Source organism: Apodemus sylvaticus, chromosome 5 (genome assembly GCF_947179515.1).
Source record: "Apodemus sylvaticus chromosome 5, mApoSyl1.1, whole genome shotgun sequence".
NCBI lineage: Eukaryota > Metazoa > Chordata > Mammalia > Rodentia > Muridae > Apodemus > Apodemus sylvaticus.
The window spans coordinates 50,032,085-50,049,580 of record NC_067476.1 but is presented as its reverse complement, the minus strand read 5'-3'; the positions used below and the strand labels follow the sequence as shown (position 1 = coordinate 50,049,580).

Sequence of the window (17,496 nt, the reverse complement as noted above, 5' to 3'; positions counted from 1 at the left end):
TACTGCAGTAATTTAAAGGTTGGGGCAACAGACAAGAATTTGTGCACTTTCTCAATCCTTCCTTTGCATGCAAATCAGTAGAAAAAAAAAAAGAAGGATCCTTTTTAAAAAGCTGTAATTAATGTCCCCACCACACAGTTTTCATGATCCGCCAAGCATCTCCAGAATGCTTTTTTGGAAGCAACAATGACACCACTGTACACGCTACACACAAACTAAGTGACTGGATATTCAGAGTACTGAAGATAAGACCTCGCCTGGACCTCAAACCCAGCAGGAGCCCCAGTGTGAATTCACAAGTGACAGCTTCTCTAGATCTGGCAGTGCAGATCTCTGTGGCCGAAACACACAGGGAAGCATCCCTGTGAGGGTGCAGTTAGGTATCCACAGGATGCCGAGAGTGGGCGCAGGACCGGAAAGTGGCTGCCGTTGTTCTCAGCTGCCCCCCAAAGCAAACGCAAAGCACTACTGGATTAACTATTACATGTTCTCAAGAAGACAGTGAAATAGCCTACAATTAAAGTTACAGATTTGAATGCGATATAATTTATTTCACTGTTAGACTGCTTCAACCCACTGGGCTCAAACACAGGACGTCTTATCCACACACATGGTGACTTGCTTATTTTTATTGAAAATACAAAGAAAAGGATTCAATAAACTTAAAGCCGTTCCACATCCCCTTACACTAACAGCTTGCATTACTTAGCACATTACCTCTCGCATGCGTAAAGGCGTTACAGTGTGAGTACCAGCTTGCCCCGACTGACCGTGTTTACTTAGCATAGATGCATCACATGTCTACAGTCTTCCCAATGGTCATTGTCATGGCGATATACCTCACTATTTCATTAGCACACTTTCTTTAACATAGAGATTTTCTCTGTACTGTGGCTACTGTTCACAATGCAGACATAAACATTCTCATGCATTTAAATTTTTCATCTTTAAAGATAACAAGAGCTCACAGGGCAAAGGATATAGTCATCTTTAAAATTTTAATTTCCTTCCATTGTGTGTGTGTGTGTGTGTGTGTACATGCAGCACAACACACATATGGAAGGCAGAGGACAGTTTCCAGGAGTCTGTGCTCTCCTTTCACAGTGAGTTCTCGGAGTCAAATGCAGCTCTCCAGCCTGCGAGGTAAGTAATCTCACCTGCTAGGTCATCTCACTAGCCCAGGACAGTCACCTTTCTGACTCTTTATAAAAAAGTACCGTAGAGTAACTCCAAAGGGTTGTATCTATTTAAAAAGCCATCTGAAGGGAATATTAAATAGTCTTCTTAAAAGTTTTTTTTTTTTTTTTTTGCAATAAGAAGTAGTTTTTATTTAAAGTAAAAATTAAGTATTCTCTCTTTAAAAACAAAACAATAAAACCAACCTGGCGTGGAACAGATAATAGTCTCAGGTTCAGATAAGTTACTTAAACAGCTCTTCCCCTTTTTCTCAGGTCACGGCACACAGGCCACCCAGGCCTCATCTGGCTTCAAAGGTCCAGGGGCTCTCGATACAGAAAACTCCATGACTCAAAGTGTCGGTGTAATGGGTGAAGAACTCGAGTCACAGATGTGTTCAGAGACTGAAGTCACAAAATCTGGTTAGTGGCAGAGCTGGCAAATAAATGTAAATTCTTCTCTTTGATACATTTTCTACTGCTTCACAGCTGTTCTGCATGCTTTCTGGCCCTGGAATTCAATTTTATATGCAGACATCTAACTAAAAAGAGGATTTGCCAGCATGCTTAAGCCAGAACCCAAACTAGCAATTTATACCCAAGCTAGAAATTAAACACAGCCCTTAGCATCAGCAAATATTTGATTATTTTCTCGATCATTTTTAAGTTGCTATTCTTTTAAGTTGAGTTGTAAACTCTTTGAACAGTAACAATCATTTGTACAGTGTTTAGCGTAGCTCTGATAGTGAATAATGAATACTAGCAATAAATTATATACACCACAAAGGAAAGAGACTGTAAGCAAATCCACATTCTAACTAATTCTAAAGGGACACATTTTAAAGTGTTGTTTTTGTAGAGGTAGAGACGGTTCCCTCTTTATATTTCAGATTCCTGCCAGCTAGAGACCTGTACTATACCCAGGTACACCATAGGCTTTTAAAGACAGGTTCTCAGTGTAGCTTTGGCTGGCCTGGAAGATGCTATGTACACCAGGCTGGCCCTGATGTCCTTCAACTTAGAGATCTGCCTGCCTCTGCCTCCCAAGTTCTGGCATTAAAGGCGTGTGCACCACCATGTCTGGCTTCATCATAGACTTTTTTTTTAAACAGACATTTTATAACTCAGAATGAATGATTTTGACCTATGCCCAGTGTTGATGCTACCAGGAAGAAAAGATTCACTATGAAGGCTTTCACCTTCGCCGCGTGTCAAATGCTCCATTCTACCTTTGAAAAGCAGAGATTCTAGGAGGGGTTAACTCTCCTAATTGAACTGTTATACATACATCACATTTTTTCTTATGCTATTCCCCAGTAATCACTGGGCCTGGGAATGGTGCAGGGTTAGAATTGAAATTTTCCAATGCCCTAGCATGTGCCAATATCAAGGCACCCCAAACTCTGCACTCTTTTGATTATGTCCCTAGTGATGTCCTGGTCGGTCCTGAGGACTCAGACATTATACACACAAACACATCCATGAGACCGCATGGCACTTGGGAGATTGCCCACTATTTCCCACTTATTAAGATCTGGATCGTATTTCTCAATACTCTGCAGATACGTCCCCTTTGAGTAGGAGTAGCCCCCGGTTACATAGATGCATCCGTTCATGATGACAGCCCCACATTCCATCCTTCTCTCCATCATGGGCGCCGTCTCTCTCCACTCGTTCTGTTCCGGGTCATAGCACTCTGTGATCGTCGTCTGTCCGCCGACTAAGTAGAGCTTGTTTTCGAACGGAACTGAGCACAGTCCATATTCTTTATGGAAGGAAAAGAAAAGAACCAAACCTTAATTCTGATAGCCAAAGGGCTACCATACCTCGGGTATAACAGCTCTGCTATTTAGAACACAAAAGTAGACACAAGGTGACATTTTGATTCTGTCACACTCGGCTGTACTTAAAATCTAGTCCCTGCCGCCATCTGACCAGATGCTGCATGGCCACTAGCCCTCAGGAGATCATCGTCATTACGGCCTACACACAGTGGCAGGAGAAACCCAGCCCTCACCCACCATCTCTCTCAGAACTGCCCACCATATGTAGCTTTTCATCGACATCGATCTCTTGACACCTACCAACTTTCACGATGATAGCAGCAGACTCCTCCTGACAGGACATTAAACTAGGGAACCGGTGTAGGCTTCTCAAGATCTCAGCAACCTTGTGACCATGGACAGACTACCTGATGCCTCAGGCACTACACTTGCTTCAGAGGATGGCCTGGCTAGTATCCCTCACCCTGCCCGTCTGGTCAGGGAAACAGGGTGAGAAAAACATACACAAACGTTACTGAGGCCTTTGGCTATGATACTCAGCCATCTTGAAAGGTGTCCCTCAGAAAAAGCTTGCTTTGGGCTTCTGGGCCCTGTGGCCTCCAGAGGGGCCAACCTGACCTAGACAGTGCCAGTGCTTTTGGTTTGGTTCTCTCCTTCTGTTGGCTCCTCTAGGCACCATGATCTAAAGCAAGCCAGGATAAGAAAAGCAGCGCACTAAGTCCCTTGATCTGGGGTGTGGCCAGCATTGGTGGAGAGAGAACACAGAGCCTCATCTAACAGGACAGCTGCTCCCCGGCTGCCATTCCTGCTGCCAGGAGGGAGCACGGCCTCACTGCCAGTCCTTACCAAAGGCCCCCAAACCATGATTTTTGTTTGAAATCTTCTGAATTTTAAATTTTGGTAATCAGCCAATTCAAAAATAGTTTGAGCACTGTGACAGCCAAATAGAACATACTTGTAAGATGCTAATTGGAATCGTTAAAAATTATTTCATCAGGAAAAATTTGTTTGTTTGTTTGTTTGTTTGTTTATTTAATATAAGAACACTGGAGCTGTCTTCAGACACACACTAGAAGAGTGCATCAGATCCAATTACAGATGGTTGTGAGCCACCATGTGGTTGCTGGGAATCGAACTCAGGACCTCTGGAAGAGCAGTCACTCTGAGTCACTCAGAGTCCACTGAGCCATCTCTCCAGCCCAAAAGGTTTAATATAAATTAAAACTTTACAACTACAATTTTGTGTTTCCTTTGATTTATATTATACTTTTGGGGGGGGGGCTGTTCTTCAAACTTTTGTGTCTTCTAACACTGGGCCTAAGTAATATTGCCTGTTAAGATTCTTTCTCAAATAGCCAATAAATCATATACAACTTGTAGACTTTGTGGGACACTTATTTTTTAATTATTTTTTATTTTATATTTATGTGTAAATGCCTTCATATGTGTACATATGTGGATCTTGTGCATGCCTGGTGTCCACAAAGGCCAGAACTAGACTAATGAACCACCATGTAAATAATGGGAATTAAACCTCTGTCCCCTGCAAGAGCAGCAAGTACTCTTAACCTCTGAGCCAGTTCTCTGGGCCCAGAACACTTATTTTTAAAGGGATCCCCTTATAAAGTACATGTTAAAATATTAATGTAAATAACTGTTTTCTAATTGTTTCTTGGTGCTGCTTATTATATTTTTTTCTAAATTGTAAATTGATTTTCTAAAATAATTTTTAAATGTATTTCTTTATTTTATTTATATGATGAGTGTACTGTAGCTGTCTTTAGACACCAGAAGAGGGCATCAGATCCCATTACAGATGGCTGTGAGCCACCCTGTGGTTGCTGGGAGTTGAACTCAGGACCTCTGGAAGAGCAGTCAGTGCTCTTAACCATTGAGCCGTCTCTCCAGCCCATAAATCTGATTTTTCATGTATTGGATTTAGTTGGAAAGATAATGTGAGTAAAATAAGCATGTTTTAACACGTTTGTTTAGATGGGAAAACACTGAGGAGCCCAGCTAAGCAGGCTATCTGTTAAACCTCACCTCTAACAAACATTAGATGGCTGACCTTGAGCAATGTATTTAACGTCACCACTTCAACCACCTGGTAACAGCAACACCTCCCTGGCTCACAGGATTACTGTAAGGTTTAAATACAGCAACGTAGCTGGGGAGATGGCTTAGTGGGTAAAATGCCTGCCATATGAGGTCCAGGTTCAGAACTCTAGAAGCCATGTAAAACAGAGTGGGCGTAATCCCACTTCAGGGGGCAGAGAGAAGAGGACCCAGGGCAAGCCAAACGGTGAGCTCTGGGTTCACTGGGAAACCATGCACACACATAGGCCCACATGAGAGCATGCGTACCACACACAAACACACCAAATGAATACATCCATAGTCATGGTTTACATATGGGCAGTGTCCCCAACAGACTGTATATGCAGGCTTAGTCCCCAGGATATTGAGATTAGGAGGTACTACGGATTTATAAAAAGGAGACCTCTGAAAAGTACTGTATAAGTCTGGCCAGTGCCTGTCTCTTCTTCCTTAGTGGTCATTGAGGTGGCCATGGCTTCCACACACGCTCCTAACATCACCATTTCCTGCTCTCCTCAGACAGCAGACCAGTCTCGGAAAAGAACCTCCACGCTGTGGACTATAAACCTTCTCCAACCAAGTTAGTTAGTTGCCTCGGGTATTTCATTGCAGTATTGATTGTAAAGAGACAAAAATAAACAGATTAAGACATGTAAAGTTATTGGAATAGTGTACCTAGTCAATACTGAGTAAACACTAGTTTGTTCAGCATGAAATACTATCATTACTTTCTAATGACTTTGTTGATCTCAACAGAAAGTGAGAGGAGTATTTATTTCTAGATTAGACGATAGGACTGGACTACAGGGACCAGAGCCTATAGCATCTGTGTTTTCAGAGCCAGTGCAGCCTGCAGCTGAGATTCCTCTAGTGTGAAGGTGTTAGCAACCAGAGACGTGGCCCCATGCGCAACAGAGATGAGACAGGCGCACCAGGTGGAAGCAGCTACGTGGCTGAGAACAGGAGAGGCTGCTCCGGTAAGCGGAAGCAGGTGACTCAGGGGTCACATCCCAGACCAGGGAATCAAGACAGACAGACTGGGGATCCTGTGTCGTCACTTTCAAACTGTGAGTTTTTGGGAAGGTCACTCATCTTTTCTAAGTTACAGACCCTGCATTTTCAAATATGTAAATCACTGGATGACAACACCTATACACAGAATTTCAGTGAGAATTAAGGATAATGTTTGCGTGTAAAATACTTAGTCAATCCCTAACCTACATAGGATGTTAAATATTGCTGTTGGTCACACAGATCTCAAGCCTGCAGATTTTAATTCCCCTCTACAGTGACCCACTAAAATCCTGATGCTCTGAAAAAAAAAAGATTCAAAATAATAGGGTGGCACCAGGTGATGGTGGCACGCACCTTCAATCCCAGCACTTGGGAGGCAGAGGCAGGCGGGTTTCTGAGTTCAAGGCCAGTCTGGTCTATAGAATAAGTTCCAGGACAGCCAGGCTACACAGAGAAACCCTGTCTCGAAAAAACAAAACAAAACAACAACAATAATAATAATAATAGGGTGGTGTGATATGGGTTCATCCAAATGCAAACTCTCGAACACATGCTGTGCCTGTCGAAGCCTAGCCTAGACACTATCACAGTGGAGCTGAGCCGGGACCTGTGCTATGCGCATGCTCTTATCACTCCCAGCCCTGTGTAACAGGCTAAGGGTAAAAGAGAACAAAAAGGGGCCAAGGAGCTAGCTCAGCTGAGTTCAGGTCTCCAGCACCCACATAAGATGCTGGGCTGGATAAGGCATGCCTATAATCCCGCAATGGAAGTGTCGGGACACAGTGACCTTAGGAGCTTGTCAGATAGCCAGTCTAGGCAAATAGGTAAGCTCCAGGTTCAGAGACTTGTCTCAAAAAATAAGGTGGTAAGGAATACACCTGACGTCATCTTCTAGCCCCCCCCCACACACACACAGACACCACAGAAGCTGGGCATTTCTTTGATAGACAACACTTTACATGCATATTAACGGTCCTTGAAATCCAGAGTGAACATGCTTCTAAAAGAGAAGGAACACTCGCCCAACTTTAATCTCTGTGCACTGTCCCAACTATCCTACACAACAGCATCTATGACAACCATTAGATACTTGAACTAGGATTCTTGTCACCTGGGTGCGGGCTGGCCGTAATCAGGCTCCATTCGTTGATGTCTGAATTGTAGCTCTGCACCTTGTCATACGTGCAGCTTCCTCTGTAGCCACAGTGGCCGCCGATGACATAGATGACTTCATGTAGGACACAGGCAGTAGCATTTCCCACACCTGCACGTCAATTAAAGTCGCATCTTAGATTGTTCATGCTTTGCTGAAATGAGCACCGATCTGTTACTGTTTTGTTGTTAATGGGCGGTAGAGACAAAGCATTGTGATGGATGCCTTGGGGTAAAAGACTGACTGTTAACAGCTCCAAGTACTCTTCGAACACAGAATAACTAGAACAGAGTTATAGGCAGGGAAAAAAATACTGAGGTGGGGGGCGACTAATGTGAGTGCTCAGATCAAAGAGATATTGCTTTTGACTAGAGAAATCACAGCAGGGTGACGCGTTGGACTCTGGCAGGCAGAGAGGCTGCTGTAAGCAGCGGAGAGTTTCACAGAGGCTCACAGGGCAATGCCGGACAGGCTAGCACACTGCGGTCACATGAGAGTTCAGGATGGAATGGAAGTTGCACTAAATGCCTGGGCTTTGCTCGGCAGGACGTTTCAAGTTCATGAGCAGAGGCAGGAAGGGACGAAAAAAACCGAAGGAGAGGACTCAGAGAGACAGAACCGCCTCAGGACTATCAGGGACCAGACTTAGGAGGAGCTTTGGGTGTGAACGGAAGGGCAGAGGTGAGAGATGGGTCAAACAGATAGGCTTCCAGGACAAGACCGACCAGGCTGGTTCTGAAGCCTTGAACTGGGAAAACCAGGAGACTCAGAGGCAACAGAAAAGTGAGGAGGAGAAAACAGGCTCAGCAGGTATGAAGGGGGCTCACTTTAGTTGGAAATGTGCAGTTTTAAGTCTTGTGGTGCAGTTTAACCTCCTCGTTGATCTCTACTTCAAACTAAGAGTTTGTTGTTATATAAAAGTAAACGAGGCATTATGATGAAAAAGAAAGACTCTGGAGTTTCAGAGAGGCCAAGGCTTTATGTCTTCTCTGTACATCATATCCCTAAATATCCTCCCCCCAAGGGAAATGAAATTTGACTCTACTCTACTAGTGTACATTATCAGAAAATGTGTTACTTCACTTCATAATGCAAATAACACCAACTGAGGAAACATAGCATTATATTCATTCTACTGGAAAACAGGAAACTCAAATTTTGGTATAAGCCTATCCCATCAGAATAGTATACATCAGAGTGTACAAAGTGGAATGAGTGGTACCCTCCTGCTGGGCTAGTGAGAAACCAGAATCAAAATCTTCAAATGAAAACAATACACCTCTCCCCCTTGTCGGTGACTCGAATCGAATCTCTAGTCTCAGTATCTGGGAGGCTAAAGTGGGAAGACTATGAGTTTGAGGCCAGCCTTGGATACACAGGAAGGCATTGTCTCAAAAAAATAATATAAAAAAAAGAATGGATCTCTGTGACATTAAAACCAGCTGGCATGTGGGGCAGGATGGCAGAGTATGGGGACCTCCATGCCACCAAGGGTAATAATATAAAAGCATAGGGCTTTCTTTCCCAGAAGCTACCCGGGGTTGGCACCCCACCTCCACCCCCAGAAGACACTGTTTCAAATATAATTCTTAAAATTTTCAATAGAATAATAAGTTTCCATCCTCAGGGATGTATTATCTATAAAATCAGCGGTACTGTTATCATTGAGAGAGAAAAGCAGCAGCACCTGCAGGTTTACAAATGCTGCTCAAGTATTTGAACTTGGCTTGTTTCTTCTACGGGAAAGGAGTCAGAGCATTCAGGACCAGCCTCTGAATCAATAAGCCATGGTTACGCTCAGGCAAAGTCAAAACCCAGACAGCAACAGGCTCTGTGCTACCTTCTCCTTCCCTCTCACCCAAGCACACACAGAGCTTGCGAAAAGCAGACCTCACACTGGGGCTTCCTGAGCCCGCACTCTGCTCCGAGTGTTACAAGCACACAGCCCTTCAGTCCTCCCAAGACCCCCAGCTATCTAAGGCTGCCCTCCCCATCAGACAGAGGGAAAGACTGGGCAGAGGGGCTGAATCATTTGCCCAAGTTTGGCAGAGAAAGTCAGAGCTGGGACCCAGGCAGCTCGGCTACAGAGCAGCGTGTGAGCGTAAGACCATTTGCCTCTAAGCTTCCGGCTTGTCATCCAAGGATCACTTCAGGTCACATTTCCAGTCCAGGTCACATTCCCACACCCTCACTAGTGTTAAAAAAGAAACAGAAAGGCCTGGGAAGAAACATTTGGAACAAAATGACACCAGTTTGGTAAGAACTTACCAGCTGTTTTTTGGTTTTTGGTTTTTTTAAAAATGAACTCCCAAGTGCTAAGTCTTAAGGGCAATAAAAGAAGATTCTAGTTGAACTTTTTCCCAGCTGAAGGGAAGAAGGGCAAGACTAAACAGTCTCAACAAATGCACTGTTATGCAGTCAGCACTGAGACTCAATATGCTTGTCCCTGTGGGCCACGGGAAGTAAGGCGACCTCATCTCTGCCCTTTATTTTGAGAGACACCTGCACCACAGGTTATGTCTCTAGTTCTGGGGAGTATAGTGTTATATTCCGAGGGGAGAAACCGTCTAGAGTTTTAGTGAGAGGCCTCACAGCGATGATCAGTGTATTCTGAGAGGGGAAAAGCTGGATGTCAAAAGCACGTGGGTGCCAGGTGTGATGGTGCACAACTTTAATCCCAGCACCCAGGAAGCAGAGGGAGGCGGAGCTCTCTGAATTGGAGGCTTGGTCTACATAGCAAGTTCCAGGCCAGCATGGCTACACAGTAAGACCATCTCAGAAAAACAAAAGGAAAAAGAACAACAAAAATCCAAACAAAACAACAGAAACATATCGAAGTTGAAAACATTTTAGAGCAAAGAAAAAAAAAACAAAACCACAAATTAACAAAACTAACCAGGTCAGTCTCTAAGCTAGGTACACAGTAAGACTTGAGGTAAGATACAGAGGATGTATAGGGGGGAGTGAATTATACTATTTCCTTACACAAATTAGCTTTGTGTTCTAACTTGAACAGTGTTCTTTTTTTCAAAGATTTATTTATTATTATATGTAAGTACACTGTAGCTGTCTTCAGACTCACCAGAAGAGGGCATCAGATCTCATTACTGATGATTGTGAGCCACCATGTCGTTGCTGGGATTTGAACTCAGGACCTTCGGAAGAGCAGTCAGTGCTCTTAACCACTGAGCCATCTCTCCAGCCCGAACAGTATTTTTTTTTTTTTTAAAAAAAATATTAAAACGCTTTATCCCATTTAATTGACAAATTTTAATCTTACATAGCCCAGGATGGCACTGAACTACCTCTGTAGCAAAGAATGACCCAAAACTTCTGACTGTCATGATCATAGGCATGAGCCACACGCCCAGGTCATATGGTGCTGGTGAAGGAACCTAGCTTAGGTGTGGAAGCCATGCGCTCTGCTGACTGACTGGTTTGCAGAGCTTTCTTTAAAGTCCAGACAGGCTGGGTTCTGTACCATTTCTGCCGGAATCATGCTGGGCTGAATCACTTGTCTAATCTACTGTAGTTCCTCAAGAATGTCTCGGCATGAAAGCATTCTTCCTAAAATTACTTCTCAAAGAGCGAAGATTGCTAACCTAAGTTCAGGCACGTAACAATGTAGGACCTGGAAAAGCTACACTTACCTTTAATCATGTTTGCAATAGGAAGCCACTTCTCTTTCAGAGGATCGTAGAACTCGGCCTCCTCTGCAGGCGCGCCTTTTCTGTAGCCACCTAGTGCATAGACACAGCCCCCCAAGGTGACCGCACAGTGGTAATACCTGGCATTGAGCATAGGCAAGCCTTCTGCCCACTCATCCCCCTCACTGTTATAGATCCACACTGTGTCAAGAGCATCTATGTTGTCTGTCCTGTACCCTCCGGTTACATAAATGTTGGGTCCTAAGCATGTAACACCGTAACTCTCCCTGGTATAATCTGGTATTTCTGCTCCCTGAATCCAAACATTTGTCAAAGGATCCCATATGTGGACCTCTGATAAAGGGTGCCAGTAGTAGCCTCCAATGATATACATGGTGGCTGTGGACCTCTGGGAAATCTCTTTATGCATGGGATTCAAGGCATTGTATATTAGGGAACGTATCTTATTTTCAGTTAGCAGACAGTTTCTTTGAAGGCCTAAAGCTGTCTTTAGGTACACCGGGTCTATATCTATGTTGATATAGCTTAGCAGGTTATAGAGGCATTCGATTCGATTCTCTACATCATGAGCAGTCCACTTAATGACCGGCTCTAGGATAGCTTCTTCCTTCCAGACACTGAGATTCTTTCTGGACAAGATAAAGAGAAACTTCTCAAGGCTTATCTCCAGAAATTCTTCTTGTTGCCAGACTTCCTTAAACCGGGAGCACAGAATTCTTCGAGATTCCTTCTCTAGTTCTGAGCACACATGGAATTCTGCAAAGGAGTGCATCCCGATACAGTTATCGATATCCAGGTGCCTGACCAGAAACTGCTCACAAGCTTTCTTTACCGAAAGAAACTGCAGCAGATCTGCTGCTTCGAGAAGGCTTTGTACATTTCTCTTAGTTATTTCAATTTGAGAAGTATATGCATAATTTACAAGGCCTTCTAAAATATCATGGTGGATGCCGGACAGTTTTATTTTACTTTTAAATTTTTCTTTCATGTCAGCTGTGAACATTGCCTTAAAATAATTGCTGCAGGCAGCTAAAACAGCTCGGTGACAATGGAAGATTATGCCTGAAGGGCACTGAAGGGTAATATCAGTAAATAATCCATCCATGTAAAACGTTCTGAAGGCATCCAGAAAATCCACTGGATGCGACGAATCCTTGAAAAGATAAATGTAATCTTCTTGTCCTTTTAGAGCCATGGCTGCAATAAATATAAACAAACACGTTTTCAGCTTTGTGCATTAACTCTAATAATCAATGTTAAAAATTCCAGTCATCAGGCATGTATGGCATCAGGCATATTCCAAAACTAGACTAAAATCAGCCGCCCAGACACCATATGCAAAATGCTCTGAACTATTTATACGATGGTCTGTTTAAAACCAGATTAACTAAATGAGGATTTTTTTTTTTTCAGTTATCCATTTGTTGAGAGATCCTGACTTACCACCCCCAGTCACCCAGTATCTGCACTGTCCCAGTCTGAGAGTCCCCAGGCCAAGTGTCCTAGGGGGTCACCCCGCCACAGCCCAGCCCCAATTCAGCGTTGTTGGTTCTCCCCCTCCCCCCATCGGTTTCAAATCACACTGAGATGCCACCAAGATGGAGAGAATCTCAGAAAAGGGATCCCTGCGCCCTGACGCCTGCTGACAGCACTAGAGCAGCCGGGCCCGAGCTAGGTTCTGCAGCCGGCGTTAGCGCCTGGGCCCGGCCTGCGTTCCCGCCGGGAGAGTGCCCCGCCCCGGGGCCCGGGCGCTGGGGTTCGGCTCCGGGGCGTCGCGCGCTGCCGTTGGCCGGTGCCTGCGGCCTCTGCCCGGGCTGGGTGCGCAAGTGTAGACGGCCCCGCGGCGCCCACGCGCCCGCCCTCCCCACCGGGCCCGCACCGCACGGCCATTGTCTGCGCCCCGGCGCGCGCGGGCTGGGGGCGCCGCGGCCTCGTTCCCCACGCGGCTGGTTGCCCCTCCGGTCGGCCCCGGCCGCTCCGCTCCGACCTACCTTGCTGGCTGCGCGGAACGCGGACCCGGACTAGCGGCCGGCGGGGGCGGGGGCGGGGGCGCCTCCCGACCCTCTGACCATCTTTGGTAGCGCGCGGCGGGGCGCGGCGGAGGCCGCCTGCTGGTGCAGCTCCAGCCCACGAGCCGCTCCGGCTTCGGTGGCCCGCGGCTCCCCCGCCTCCGCCCGTAGACCCCCTCGCAGCCCGGGCGCCGCAGCGCGGGCTCCCGCAGCAGGTGGGCCGCGTCCACGGGTCAGCCCCGCTCCGCTCGCGCGCGCACGCCCATTGCACCGCCTGCGAGGAGAAAGCCGGAGTCCCCAGTGAACACCGGAGGGGAGTGTGTAGCCGTACCTTCTCTGTCCTTCCAGACTTGTTGCCGGCCCTGGCCCGTGGGGTGCGGGGAGAGAGAGAAAGTATCGAGAGAAGAAGGCGAAACTAAGGTCTTCTATTAGGGCTGCCTTCAAATGCCACAAGTAGCCGCTTTCCCACAAACTCCATGCTGCCTCCAGCAGAGCGCGCAGGAAGGAGCCTTGGGGCTGCTTAGCACTCCAGGAGTTAACCTGGAAGCTTTCAGGAAAAGTGGGGGGTAGCCTGGGTCAAGGCTGAGTCCAGGCACCTAAGATTCGAGTTACTGTGTTAGAACGCAAGCGGCTGGAAGGGGCAATCTCCAGTCTTCTGGTGATGTCCATTGTGTCACACCAGAAAGTCCACTTTCTGATTGCAACAAAAGCTAGTATCAAATGTTTTTTTTTTTTTTTTTTTTTTTTTTTTTTTTTAGCAGCAAGATTTCGAATAACTTAGGAGCATCTCATAAGGTCGGGATGCGATAACTAGATATGAAAGACGGTCCGTGGCTGTCTCAGAGCTTACTGGAAGGAGGTCACGACAAGCCAGGACAGCTAAGGCTGTTCTTAATTGTCGAAATGAAAGAGTACACAGACACACAATGGCCGTACCTTACATGATGGGAGAACTCTGAAACATCTAAGAAGCGTAGACAGCCAAGCCACAACCTCTGTTGAAATTGCACCAGAAAAACCAGGAAGCCAACTTGGGTTGCTACCCCCACTTCCACTTCAAGACCAACCAGGGAAGTATAAATATGTCAAAACGAGATCGCTCCTGTTTGTAGCCCCCACCCCCACCCCCGGCTTTCCCAGCCAACGGCCTCCAATCAGATATCTAGGGTGGCAGAGGTGGAGGCTGCGACTGTCCCCTCCCCCTTGCTTTTTCCTCTTCTTTTTCTTCTATTTTTATCCACGCTTCTCATGTCCCTGCCTGCTTAGAGCCTCTGGGAAGGACGAGTGGTGATGATTGGTCTTCTTGCCAAGCAAGCTCTGAACAAATAACTAGCTTGTTCTTCTTTGAGTGGTTTTAATTTAATTCCACATCTTAGTGTTGATCCCAGGGAAGTGTTGTGTAGAACTTCACAACGCCCACCACAGATTTCAGAAAACTTAATTCTGTTCAAGAGCACCAAGTGATTCTTTGAAAACAACATAAAACAAACAAACAACAACAATAAACAAACAAAAATCTCAGAGTCTGGTCATCAATTCAATACCACAACAAGCAAAAGAGACTAAAGTTGGAGGCCTGAAGTTCACTCTGTCACATACAGCCTAGAGCAAGCTGCTTCCACTACTACTACTTCCACTACTGCTACTACTACTATACACACACACAGAAATAATTTTTAAAATTTGTGTGCATGTGTGTGTGGGCATGCTTGCACATGTGTGTCTGTAACGTGTGAAGAGCCTGCAGAGACCAGAAGAGAGAGAGCACTAGATCCACTAGAACCAGAGTCACAATGCTGTAAGCTGCTATGTGAATACTGGGGCCCAAATCCTGGCCTTCTACAACTTCAACTAGTGCTCTAAACCCCTGAACCATCTCTCCAACATACCTAACTTGTAGAATAACAAGAATATGATCAATATATGTATAACATATATGTATATGGGGTAGAAACATAAGTATAACAGTATATGAACAACAACTCTTGAATAGAGAGGTTCACAATACTGTTATTTGTACAGAATTTTTCAGATTGTTATAGGGGCCAATTAGAACTTTTGTTTCGAAGCTATTGGTGATGCTGCAATATGTCCTCTAATCCTTGCAGAGTAGGCTGAGGCAGGACAATCCCCAGTTTGAGGCTACCCCACTGAAAATAGTAAAGCCCTGGCCTAGAGAGATGGCTCAGCGGTTAAGAGCACTGACTGCTCTTCTGAAGGTCCTGAGTTCAAATCCCAGCAACCACATGGTGGATCATAACCATCTGTAATGAGATCTGCCGCCCTCTTCTGGAGTGTCTGAAGACAGCTACAATGTACTTACTACATTAATAATAATAATAATGATAATGATAATAGGGGCTGGAGAGATGGCTCAGCGGGTAAGAGCACTGACTGTTCTTCCAAAGGTTATGAGTTCAAATCCCAGCATCCACATGGTGGCTCACAACCATCCATAAAGAGATCTGATGCCCTCTTCTGGTGTCTGAAGACAGCTACAGTGTACATTTAATATATAATAAATAAATCTTTAAAAAAATAATGATAATGATAATAATAATAATAATAATAAATCTTTAGAAAGAAACAAAGAAAAGAAAATACTAAGGCCCCGTCTCAAAACAAAATATTTGTTTATAGTGATCCCTAGTTCTGAATTATTGCTGAAAAATGTGTTTCCTGAGGCTAGGGATAAAGACCGATGACTAAGGTGCCTGCCTTACAAACGAGAGAACTTGGGCTCCCACGATGCACATAAAAAGCAGGGTGGCAAGTGCTTGTAAGCCCACACTCAGAATGCAGAGAAAAGGGCTGACTGACAGGCCAGTCTAACGTAATCGGTGAGCTCCAGGCCCCGCTGAGAGACACTGTCTCAAAACCAAGACAGGCAGTTCCCACGGAGCAGCTGCAGAGCTTGGCCTCTCTGCGCAAGCGCCCCCCACGTTCCACAGCCTCCCTCGCCAAGGGGAGCATAGATCCTGGGGCATCCTGCAAGAGTCGTTATTTTTCACCCAGTGCCTTACCGAAGAGACCTCAGGTTCATCTTCCAGCAGGAAAAAGAAACAAACCACACCAAACAAAACCCAAAGAGATCACCGCAAAAGTGAGTGCCAGACACGTGAGATACACACATAAAACAAAGAGTGACACAAAACAGGCTGCCCAGGATTCCAAGCCTTCGTGAAATAAAGGACCAGCCGGAGATGAGACTCGATGATTCTCAGCAGATACTGAGCTTGGCATAGAGCTGACAGTGGGTCCACATAGGTCACCTTTCGAAGGAGTCCTGGTTTCTAAGCATAATTGTTTTTATCTCATTAACACATTACTAAATATAGCCTTGCCATTAAATGCTAGATATGCTAATTGTGGTATCTTAATCAGCACGAGTAGGTGGTAGGTAAAGAAAGACATTTTTTTAAAAAAAATATTTATTATTTGTTTTATGTATATGAGTACACTGAAGCTGTACAGATGGTTGTGGGCCATCATGTGATTGCTGAGAATTGAACTCAGGACCACTGCTTGCTCCAGCCCCACTCACTCTGGCCCAAAGATTTATTACTATATGTAAGTACACTGTATCTCTTTAAACCCACCAGAAGAGGGCGTCAGATCTCATTACAGATGGCTGTGATCCACCATGTGGTTGCTGGGATTTGAACTCAGGACCTTTGGAAGAGTAGTCAGTGCTCTTAATCGCTGAGCCATCTCTCCAGCCCCAAGAAAGACATTTTTATATACTTCATTTACATACTGGATTGAAGAGGTTGTTACTGATTAAAATCATAGGTATAATTTTATAAGACTGTTCCATACAGAGATATAAATATCACTTCTAATCCCACCAATTGGCTGGGATTTGGTGGGGCAGATGGATATCAGGGAGTCTGAGGCCAGCCTGGTCTACATAGGGCAGCAGGGCTATGTAAAGAGATGCTATCTCAACAAAACAAAACAAAACAAAACAACAACAACAACAACAACAATAGGCACAATGCTAACACTGCAGAGGCAATGACAACCTAGCCAAACGGAGGGACTTTGGTCCACTGAGACCTTGTTTCAGGAACAGGTCCGTGAGCAGTTAAGGAAAGCACCTGACGTTAACCTCGGCCCACGCAGATGCAGACAGGTGCACACATTCCTACACATGTGTACCCGCCCCCACATACAAAGGGAACATTCTAATTACACTTATCTTTGCAAGTCAGAAGGTGTGGTGTTTGGCTTTTAACTGGTGACTTTTCATAACCTAGAATTCCTCGGGAAGAGAGGTGTTTTGTTTTTGTTTTGTTTGCTTCTTTGAATGTTTGAGACAGCATCTCACCAGACTGGAAGTGAGCGCACAGAGATCCGCTTGCCTCTGCTGGGATTAAAGGCTCGAGCCTCTGTGCCTGGCTCCATGTGAGTATTTTTATTTAGATCAGTAGCGTGATGATGCACTGCTTGGTATCATACAGTACACATATGAACATCAGCCCTCTTCAGTCAAATTTCAAATTCTCAGAAGGGGCTGAAAAGAAGACTCAGCGGGTAAGAGCACCGGCTGCGCTTCCAGAAGACCTGGATTAGTTTCCCAGAAATCACATGGTA

General features: G+C 45.3%; 1 protein-coding gene across 3 annotated transcripts; it reads right to left on the bottom strand.

The window, feature by feature from the left end:
• Nucleotides 1–610: 610 nt before the first annotated feature.
• Nucleotides 611–14,008, bottom strand: Klhl23 (kelch like family member 23). Of its 3 annotated transcripts, XM_052182647.1 has the most exons (5): nt 13,837–14,008; nt 12,883–13,174; nt 10,874–12,088; nt 7,182–7,334; nt 611–2,940 (listed from the first exon to the last, which is right to left on the bottom strand). In XM_052182647.1, exons 3-5 carry the CDS (start codon nt 12,084–12,086, stop codon nt 2,630–2,632), a joined length of 1,677 nt encoding a protein of 558 aa, XP_052038607.1. In that variant the 5' UTR covers nt 12,087–12,088; nt 12,883–13,174; nt 13,837–14,008; the 3' UTR covers nt 611–2,629. The 3 variants fall into 3 exon arrangements, with proteins under 3 accessions (XP_052038607.1, XP_052038606.1, XP_052038608.1); XM_052182646.1 differs by lacking the exon at nt 12,883–13,174; XM_052182648.1 differs by lacking the exons at nt 12,883–13,174; nt 13,837–14,008 and adding an exon at nt 13,232–13,624.
• Between the last annotated feature and the right edge of the window lie 3,488 nt (nt 14,009–17,496).

Bases quoted from the DNA above. Each gene is read 5' to 3' on its own strand.
- Klhl23 (XM_052182647.1), bottom strand. From the start codon at position 12,086: ATGGCTCTAAAAGGACAAGAAGATTACATTTATCTTTTCAAGGATTCG. The intron at 7,335-10,873 runs GTAAGTGTAGCT...ATTGACGTGCAG, and splicing joins TATTGCAAACATGATTAAAG to GTGTGGGAAATGCTACTGCC. The intron at 2,941-7,181 runs GTGACAAGAATC...CCTTCCATAAAG, and splicing joins TACGGCCAGCCCGCACCCAG to AATATGGACTGTGCTCAGTT.